The sequence below is a fragment of the Sus scrofa genome, chromosome 3 (genome assembly GCF_054392235.1).
Source record: "Sus scrofa isolate SSC_HxYL_T2T_F1_AM1 chromosome 3, Sscrofa_HxYL_maternal_Yorkshire_Landrace_v2.0, whole genome shotgun sequence".
Classification (NCBI taxonomy): Eukaryota; Metazoa; Chordata; class Mammalia; order Artiodactyla; family Suidae; genus Sus; species Sus scrofa.
The window spans coordinates 9,052,771-9,061,938 of record NC_139385.1 but is presented as its reverse complement, the minus strand read 5'-3'; the positions used below and the strand labels follow the sequence as shown (position 1 = coordinate 9,061,938).

The 9,168-nt window shown below is 58.7% G+C and overlaps 1 protein-coding gene across 18 annotated transcripts in view; it reads right to left on the bottom strand.

Annotated features, from left to right (window-relative positions):
• Nucleotides 1-4,247: 4,247 nt before the first annotated feature.
• Nucleotides 4,248-9,168, bottom strand: part of COL26A1 (collagen type XXVI alpha 1 chain) — a 185,298-nt gene continuing 180,377 nt past the window's right edge. For all 18 annotated transcript variants that reach the window (XM_085016020.1, XM_085016016.1, XM_085016027.1 and 15 more), the window contains 3 exons: nt 9,031-9,081; nt 7,011-7,095; nt 4,248-5,891 (listed from right to left, as the gene is read on the bottom strand). In XM_085016020.1, coding sequence (XP_084872146.1) covers nt 5,731-5,891; nt 7,011-7,095; nt 9,031-9,081 — 297 coding nt within the window. In that variant the 3' untranslated portion in view covers nt 4,248-5,730. The remainder of the gene's footprint in view (nt 5,892-7,010; nt 7,096-9,030; nt 9,082-9,168) is intronic.

Sequence of the window (9,168 nt, the reverse complement as noted above, 5' to 3'; positions counted from 1 at the left end):
ATTAACCCTTTGTCATACTTGTTGCAACTATTTTATCCTTATTTGTAGTTCTCCAATAGATTTAACTACATAGCTCTCTAAAACATAAATAGATTTAAATTTTCATGTATTAAATTCTACCTATCTTATTCTTTGTTATTTTTTTCCACTGCTTTTATATTTAGAAGCTTTTAGTCACCCCAGGATCAAATATTTTTCTAGAGTTTCCTCTAGTTTTTTTTTTTTTTAAATAATAATTTCCCCCTTTACATCTAGTTCTTTAAATCCTCTGGAATTTATATTGAAGTATGGTGTGAAGGAAAGAGCTAATTTTATTTCTTTTCAAATAGCCAAGCAAATGTCCCAGCATCATTTATTGAATAATCTGTTCTTTCCCCACAGATTTGCAATGCCACCTCAGTAAGCTGAGATGTGGTGATCACCATGGCAACAGGGCTGCGTTAAAAGCATTTGTTCTCACCAAGTGGAGGGCCGGTGCCCAGCAGGGCTTAGTATGACCTCACTGCACATCTCACCTAATTAAGATGCACCTTTTGGGTTTATCTTTTTTTTAAAAATTCTCCTTTTATAGCCATGATGCAGAAGGAAAATTAAGGCCAAGGTCCTTTCATGCCTAATCTGCTACGAGCTGGGCCTGCCAGAGTGGCTGGAGCATGGGGCGGGGTGGGCAGTAGAGTGAGAAAGTGGACAGGGATTTCAGGGATTTGCTCCTGTTACATCTTGAGGACCTGGAGGGGTGTCATCAAGGTCCTTGGATAGCTGGAGGGTGGGGGTGGGATGGTCATGTGTGAGGATGCAGCTTTGATGTGCAACAAAGCAGAGCGTGCTGTTGGCCCAGAGGAGCCCAGCTTGGGGCTCTAAGCATTGCTTCCCTCCCGGATGCAGCTTCTGCCACCGACAGGCAGCAGAACCCACACTTCCCATTCTCTGGGGCTTCTCGGCTTTGGTCCCCAGAATCTGACTTCCTTATCAGATATCTGTGTCCAGCCTGGAGGGGACAAGACCTGGGCCTGAGCTTGTCTGCCCAGAGCAAAGAAGGGCTCCTCCTTTGGGGAGGTCCCCGGGAGCCCAAGCGCTGGTGGGGAGACAGGAAAGATGCTTGATTCAGATACTCTGGATGTTGAGTGACCGCAAAGCCACCTACTCTAAGAGGAGAAGGAGCACGAGGTCATGGCAAGCCATGGTGGGAAGATGCAGAAGCCAGGAACAGGCAGAAGCCACCAAGCAGATCATGAAGAGAGGAGGGATGGACACACGAAAGAGCCGTGGGAATCAGCACCTCCCCCTCTGAGGTGCTGCTCCCTTGGAGCCTGCCCCTGCTCTGGCCCCATCCTTGGGGCCCCCTGAGATCCCCGGAGTTTTGCAATAAGCCCCTGTCACTCTTGGAGGCCCTGGGGATGGGTTCATCTTGCTTACAAAAAGCAGCCCCCACCACAGTCAGCATGAGAGGCCTGGGGGTGGTGCCCCTGGCCTTCCACTTGGCATGGCTGTAGGCAGTGCCGTTGGCCCTGGAGCTCCAGCCTTAACCACCCACCCCCTCCCTCTTCCCCTGAGGATCCGGGCACCAAGGCTGGGTCTTTCCTCTCCTGCCCTCCCTCTTCCCCTGAGGATCCGGGCACCAAGGCTGGGTCTTTCCTCTCCTGCCCTCCCTCTTCCTCCTCAACCGTTGACAGAGGACGGTCTGAAGGCCTGGCCACCTCTCCCTGCTTCTCATACCCAACAGGAGCATCCCTTGGGGGCCAGTCCTGACACCCGAGATCAGAGCTTCCCAGCCCTGCGCTACAGGTATGCTCCAGGTAGGCTCAGGTGTGGACCCTTGGAGGGTCGCAGGGAGGTGCCGGGACAGCCAGAGACCCCAGGCTGGGCACGTTGCCAGGGACAGCTCTGGTTGTTCACCCCGAGTGCTGTGGAAACAGTATCCTGTTCTCTGGGAGCTGTAGGGTTGAGAAAGATCAGGAAGCTCTGCCCCAGCGGAGGGCAGAACAGCTCCACTTCAGGAGTGACCGAGCCTGACGGCTGGCATGCTAGCTCGCCCACTGGTGCCTGGCATCGCCAGGTGACATTATTTGGAAAGAGGGTCTTTGCAGATATGATCAAGCTAAGGATCTCGAGATGAAGAGATCATCTTGGATTTACCCAAGTGGGACTGACATGCAGTGACAAGTGTCCTTACGAGAGACACACCAGGACAAGACAGAGTTGGAGAGAAGGCAGTGTGAAGACGGAGGATGCCTGGGCCACGAGAAGCTGGAAGAGGCAAGGATTCTCTCCTGGAGCCTTGAGAAGGAGCACACCCCTGCCATCACACCTGAATTTCAGACTTCAGCCTCCAGCCTCCAGCACTATGGGAGGAGAAGTTTCTGGCAATTTGTCACTACAGCCTCAGGAAACTGGTCCAGTCACTCAGCCAGTGGCAGCAACGTCAGTCTCTTGACTCCAATGATCACTTGAATCCCCTCAGGTTACATTTATGTGAATAAAAAACAGCCCCAAGCCCAGATACCACGAGGGCTCTGGAGGCAGGTTCTGTGATCCCCTTTTAAGATAAAGTCACTGAGGCCCTGCTGTCACTTGCCCATGATTATGTCACACACCCATCCCTATGGGGAGGGGGAACCCCCGCCACGCGAGCCCCGCCTTCTCCTTCGGGAGACCCTGGCACATTAGATTCACCAGCCCCCACCTGAGAAAGTATTTAATTTGCCTTTTACAATGCACCAATTGCCAGTTAATTAACTGGCAATTGAAAGTTATAGGTGGCATTAGAATTTATTAATAACATCGGAAATAAATCTCACTGGAGTTCAAGTAATTGAAAATCTCGTCAAATTCTCTTTTTTTCTAATCCATAAAACCGGTCTGGAAGAGAGGTGTTCCAGAAATCTCAGGGGTGGTTGGGATCGCAGGTGTCGGATGGCTGGAGTGGGAGGGGGCTTCTGATCTGACCCGGCCCATCTCAGATGCCTGCCTGGCCCACCTGCCTCTAGGGTCTAGGGGGGGTCACTCTCCTTAGTGAATGTCCTGTGGCCTTCAGTTCCCCAGGCTCATCTAGGTGGGGGGGGTGGGGGGGGTTCCCATGGGCTAGAGCTGCTCAGGATCTGGGGTTGGGTGTCTGGAAGGGGAGGTGTGAGTGAAGAGATGCCAGCCCCTGTCCTGGTTTGTTCTGGACCCTGCTTAGGAGAGAGGTGTGCGCAGGATGGGTGGCGAGGAAGAGGGAGAGCAGAGCAGGCCTGCGGAGGGGCCCCGAGGGGTGGGGCCTGAGCTAATCTCCCTCCTTAACCCCCTGGGAGGCCCCTGCAGGTGGGGGCAGGGTGGGAGCTCAGGGAGGCCCTTGCCCTGCCCTGGGCTGCCCACCCCCCCACCCTGCCATGCTGTGAGTCCCCTCTGCAGGGGCTGTAGGCAGAGGAGGGTGGCTGGCCCTGGAAGCCCAGGAGTGGATGCTAGGGGTGCTCTGGGGGAGGTGCCCCACCATCTAGGGACCTGCAGGCTGAGCAGGTTAGGGCTCCACAAAGATGCTCACGGTCGTGACAGAACCAAGGGCCAGAGAGGCCTAACCCAAGGGTCAGGCTACAGAGCTCAGGGGCGGTGATGCGTCTGAGGCTTTTGCCCAAAGCCAAGCGCTGAGCTCCCGCCACTGGGGCGGTTGAGTGCCCGATGCCCCGGACCCCTTCTAACCTGCTCTCTCCTGCATCCTGCAGGCCCCACACGGCAACCTCTGGAGGGCGCAGCACCCACAGGCTGGACAGAGACGAGGCCAGGTGTGTTCTGCCAGCAGCCGGGGGGACAGGGGCCTGATGACAGCGCGGGAAGCAGAGCACGGGCTGGGGGCCAGGAACAGGGGAGCCACTGCGGATTCATGAGGAAGGAGGGCTGCTGCCAGGCCTGCATTTCAGAAAGATCGGTCTACCATTCAGATGGAGGGAAGAAGGGCCAGCCTGAGGGTGAAAACCAGCCACAGCCACCCGGCTCCCCACTTCACTGTCCTTGCAGAGCTGAACTTCCCAGGCCCAGCCTAGGAGCGCGGCACAGTGGAGGGCAGAGTGGGGGCGGGCAGCTCTGAGGGGCATCCCCCGCTCTCCCAGCCCCCACCCCCATGGGCCTCCCCACCTCAGGGTCTCGTGGTCCCCTGGGCTCCCAGAGGTCCCCATCAGACCCCTCCTGGAGCTGGACCTGGCCGAAGCTGACCTGGCCTGCAGCCAGCTGGGCACAGCCAGCCTCCCCCATGACTGCCACCACGTGACACCACACACAGTGGGGAGAGCACCTTTATTGTCGGAGGGTTACAGACTTCCCGCCAGCCCTGGCCACCCCCTCCGTGAAAACAGGCCTGCAGGAAGTCACATCTCGGCCCCCCACACAGCCAGCCCTGCCTTAGCAGGGACAGTCTAGGCCTTGAGGGCAGGGAGAGGTTACCAGGGCCCGGAGGGACCAGGCCATGGCCTCCCAGGAGCACCAAGGGCAGCGGGGACAAGTGGCTCCAGCCTCGAGGGCACACGCAGACGCGGGGTGGGGTGCCAGCACCTGGGAGTGTCTGAGTTGGCTGCCGTCGCTGACCCAGTGAGAGAGGAGCACCAGGGTCAGTCTAGGGCACAGGGGACCGAGGCCTGAGAGGCCCTGAGGGCTGTGGTCTGAGCTGCTCTGGGGACCTGGGGCTCTGGGTGTCTAGTGGGGAGCGTGGCTGGGCCCCAGCACCAGGGTGGGAGCATCACCCCCCAGCAGGGCCTGGGACTCAAGCCGGGGACAGAAGGACAGAGGACTTGCTGTGTCACATGGACATGGCTGACCCTGCAGATTCCTAGAGAGCCTGGGAGAGGGCAGGGCTGCCGGGGCGGCCCCTGGAGGGAGCACGTTCCCCTTAAATCCCCCTTCCCCGCTCAGGGCTGGGAGGCCCTGGGGGTGGGTGGGGTCAGAGAGCCTGGGGTGCAGCGGAGGGCCATGTCAGTTGAGTTTGAGGGTCCTCGCACCCCAGTGCTCCTGACTTACAGTCTGCAAGATCACATGACTATCATGGGTTGATTCAGGGCCTCCTGGCCACGCCACCCCCAGGCCTCAGAGCAGACCACGAACCCAGGGAGGGGAGTGGAAGAAGGAGGTCCAGGGCCTCTGCAGACTCGTGCTGGGCAGGGTCCTGCCCTCCTTCCCGGCTGGAGCCTCAGGAGCCGCCCAGCCTGATGCCCGCCCAGCCTAAGAGTCCCTGTGAAGAGGGGAAGCTGGCAGAGTAGATAGATCATGGGTTCGGGAACTGAGAGGCACGGATTCAAATCCTGCCCTGGCCTTCGAGGGTCATCCAGTGGCCTTGGGAAGGTTCTTGACCCTCTCCAAGCCTCTGCCCCCAGGAAAGTGGGGGTACCAAACCTACCTCCTAAGGGTTAAATGAGACAACGTGGGGAAGCTCCTCGGACAGGCCCAGACGACGCAGGGACTTGGCAATGATGGGTATTAGAGCTGTTCTCAGCCGATGCCAAGCCCACCAGACCCTGTCTCCAGCAGGGAGTGGGGGTAGGGAGGGCAGGGAGGGCAGGGCTCTGCCAAAGGTTCTGGGCCCCTCTGGACCCTGCCCTTGGAGTTGCCATCTGTCCCCAAGGCCCCCAGGCCCCAGGAGCCAGTGTCCCTAATCATCACCCGGGCCTTGAGACCAGTCCCACTCGGGGTGTCTTCAGGTGGGGGCGGCAGCCCAGCCTCGGGGCCCGAGCCCTGCGGAGTCAGGGCTTGTCCTGGAGGGCTGGCCTCTTACTTCCCGTCGCTGGCCCGGCCAGCACTCCTCTTCCCGGGATCAGGGCCAAGCAGGGCAGCCAGGGAGCCATCAGGCGGGGGGCCACCACGCTTCATCTTGAGGTTGGCTCTCAGGGCGGCGTCCTGGCCGGAGCCCCCATCGGGGGAGGCCAGGGGATCTGTAAGGAGATCAGGGGGTGGGGCTCACGCAGGGCCTTTCGACCAGGCAAAGCACCTTCACTTCCGAACCTGCCAGCAAAGGAAGCTCTGTGCTCAGTGAGGATGGACAAAGCAGCAGCCAGCTTCGGCTCCAGCATGCACGCACTCCCTCCCCACACCCTCATTCATTCACCCATTCACGCCTCCATCCATTCACTCGTCCATCCACTTACTCATCCACCCATTCACTCATCCATCCATCCGTTCACTGATCCATCCATCCGTTCACTCATCCATCCATCCATCCATTCATTCATTCACTTGTCCATCCACTCAATCATCCATCCATCCATTCTCTCATCCATCCCTCCATTCACTCATCCATCCATCCGTTCACTCATCCATTCACTCATCCATCCATCCACTCATCCATTCACTCACTCATCCATTCATTCATTCACTCATCCATCCACTCACTCACCCATCCATCCATCTACTCATCCATCCATTCACCGTCCATCCATTCATTCATTCACTCATCCATCCACTTACTCATCTCTCCACTCACTCATCCATTCAATCATTCTTCAACAAATGCCGACAGGGCCAGGCTCCAGGCCCTGCAGAGGCACCAGCCACTTGGGCAGCCGGGGAGCCAAGGAGAGACATGAACCCCACTCTATAAGGTAACGGAAGGCTCAGCAGAGCACGTGAGGAGAGAGGAGGGCGGCTTCACAGACAAAGAGACTCTTGAGCAGGTCCTGAGGTAGGAGCTGATGTCAGGAGGTGGAGGGAGCAGCCTGAGCAAAGGTGTGGAGGTGGGAGGGGCCTGGGGTGACTGGGTGGTGGCTCAGTGTCACTGGACACCAGGCTATGCTGGGGAGGGCCTTGGGACCTGGATGTGGGTCATGGGCGGCAGGCAGCCATCGAGGGTCCTTGAGCAGGGGAGGGTCAGGGTCAGACTGGGCTTTGGGGAAGACCATCCGGCAGCCAAGTGCAAGGGCCATCAGGGCGGGGAGAAAGGGGACCAGGGGCAGCACCACGAGGGCAGCAGGGCGTGGGGAGCGGGGGCAGAGGGAGATTCCGGACTCGGTGGCCAGCTGTGGGCCCTGTGTCCCCAGGCCCCGGTCACTGCTCACCATGAATGCCAATCATGTGCTCCAGGATGAGGACTCTCTCTGCCAGGATCTTCAGGGCCTCCCGCAGCTGCTGCACCCCCTCACCCTGGGGGAAGAAGCCGCCAGGGTCAGGGCCGGGATCATCCTCCCACGCCCGTCACTGCTCTCCTGTCACCATCACCAATACAACAGCCATCACAGGTTGGACAGCCTAGTGCCAGGGCTTGGGTTCAAATCCTGATTGCAGACAAGGACCTTGAAGCACAGAGAGGGTAACCAGTGTCCTGTGGCCACACAGCCTGGAAATGTCCGACTGGGGCTTCACACCCAGATCTGTCTGCCTCTGGCTGGGCTCCTCGTGCTCCCGTGGCTGCCCTGGCACCTCCACTGTGTGCCCTTCTTTCCAGAAAACATCCTGCTGTGGGCAGACCACCTAGTTCAGGCCCATAGGTGGGGGATGACTTGCTTGTTTCCTTCCTGGCACTGCCCACCCAACAGTCTCCTGTGCGGCCACCCCTGTAAGCACGAGAGTAGATGGAGCGGAGGCGTCCGGAATGCCGGCAGGAGCGGACGACGACAGGCTGTCTGCATTCCTGGGACCTGGCCTACACTGGGGCAAAGGACCTCGTGCGTGCAGACACCTGAATGAGCTGATTAATTGAGAAGACAGGTGACACGGCCACTTTGAAAAAAAGGTGGTGGCAGAGAGACAAGGCCCCGCCCTGGAGTCAGCAGCCGACAGGCACCTTTTGCTGGTAGAATATGACAGCTCTGTTGCGACATTTAGATTAGCTGAACTTAAAAGAAAACCAAAGTGGAGCTCCCATTGTGGCCCAGCAGTAACAAATCTGACTAGTATCCATGAGGACACTGGTTCAATCCCTGGCCTCCCTCAGTGGGTTAAGGATCTGGCGTTTGTCGTGAGCTGTGGTGCAGGTTGCAGACGTGGCTTGGATCCCGAGTTGCTGTAGCTGTGGCTGCCAGCTGCAACTCCCATTCAACCCCTAGCCTGGGCCCTTCCATATGCTGCAGGTGTGGGCCTAAAAAGACAAAAATTAAAAAAAAGAAAGAAGGAAAACCCAAGCACATGCTACTGAGTTATAAGAGAGAGGTCTTCCCATCAAAGGCCAGGAGATGCCTGGCTGTGAGTAGCAACTGGGATGGGGGTGTCCCCAGTCCCAGAATGCATTCTTCTGAAATGGGCTGGGGACGTCGTGGGTGCCTCTCGGTCTCCCACAGCAAATGACCCCAGCCACCACATCTTCCTCCCACTGCCGCCTGTGCTCACCACGGCTGCCCTGGTTCCAGCCTCTTCCCCCTGCTCCCAGTCCTGGAAGATCCCTGGGCCCCAGCTTCATCCCCCCAGCCTCCCCTAGTGGCCCACCTCCCACCTCCCCGGCTTAGAGCCTCCCCCAGCTCACTCACTTAAGGGGCTGGCCGGCCCGCTGAGCTCTGACACACCCAGGGGGCTCCTTCTCAGCTTCCACGGCCTCCCCTGCTGGCCCCACGGCCTTCGCCCGCTTTATCCATCACCCTGGTCCCAGGCTCCGCTCCTCCTCCCAGAAGGCGTGGGTCCCCACAGCCTAGCTTGTGCTCCAGAGGTGGCCCTGCCCCGCCCCCTCTTATCCTGGCTCCTGTGTGTGCCCAGCCTCTCCCACATCCGCCAGCCAGCTTGCCACCTGCCCACGTATCCCTCACAGCACCGTGGCCTTGGGCACGACTGTAAGCCACGCACTGTCAAGGGAGAGTCTTGTCCCTGGAAAAGAACCCCACAGCCTGAAGCCTCCTTTAAACGGTTCTGCAGGTCTGTGTTCCTCGGGCCCTCTCAGGCCCTGGCCAGTCACCGTCTGTGCTACCCCCTTGCAGCCAACTTCACACTGAGATGCAGTCACGACTGACTCATCTGTCCCCGGCTGGGACCCCCCCCCTTCATCCCATGGCCAGTGCCAGGCTCGGACCAATGGTGTCAGTACAGCTCTCCTGCTAAGACTCAGCCCAGGGGCAGGAGGGAAGCACTGGGAAGGGCCTCGAGTGCAGTTACCTCCGCAGCGGTGGCTTTGTCCTCCTCTTCCGCCTTCCCGCCAGGCTCCCCCTGGGAAGAAAGTCACGCAGTCACAATGGGTGCGGGGCAGGACACCCCTCCACCCTCCCCAGCTTCTCCCGCAGACCTGGGGGTTAG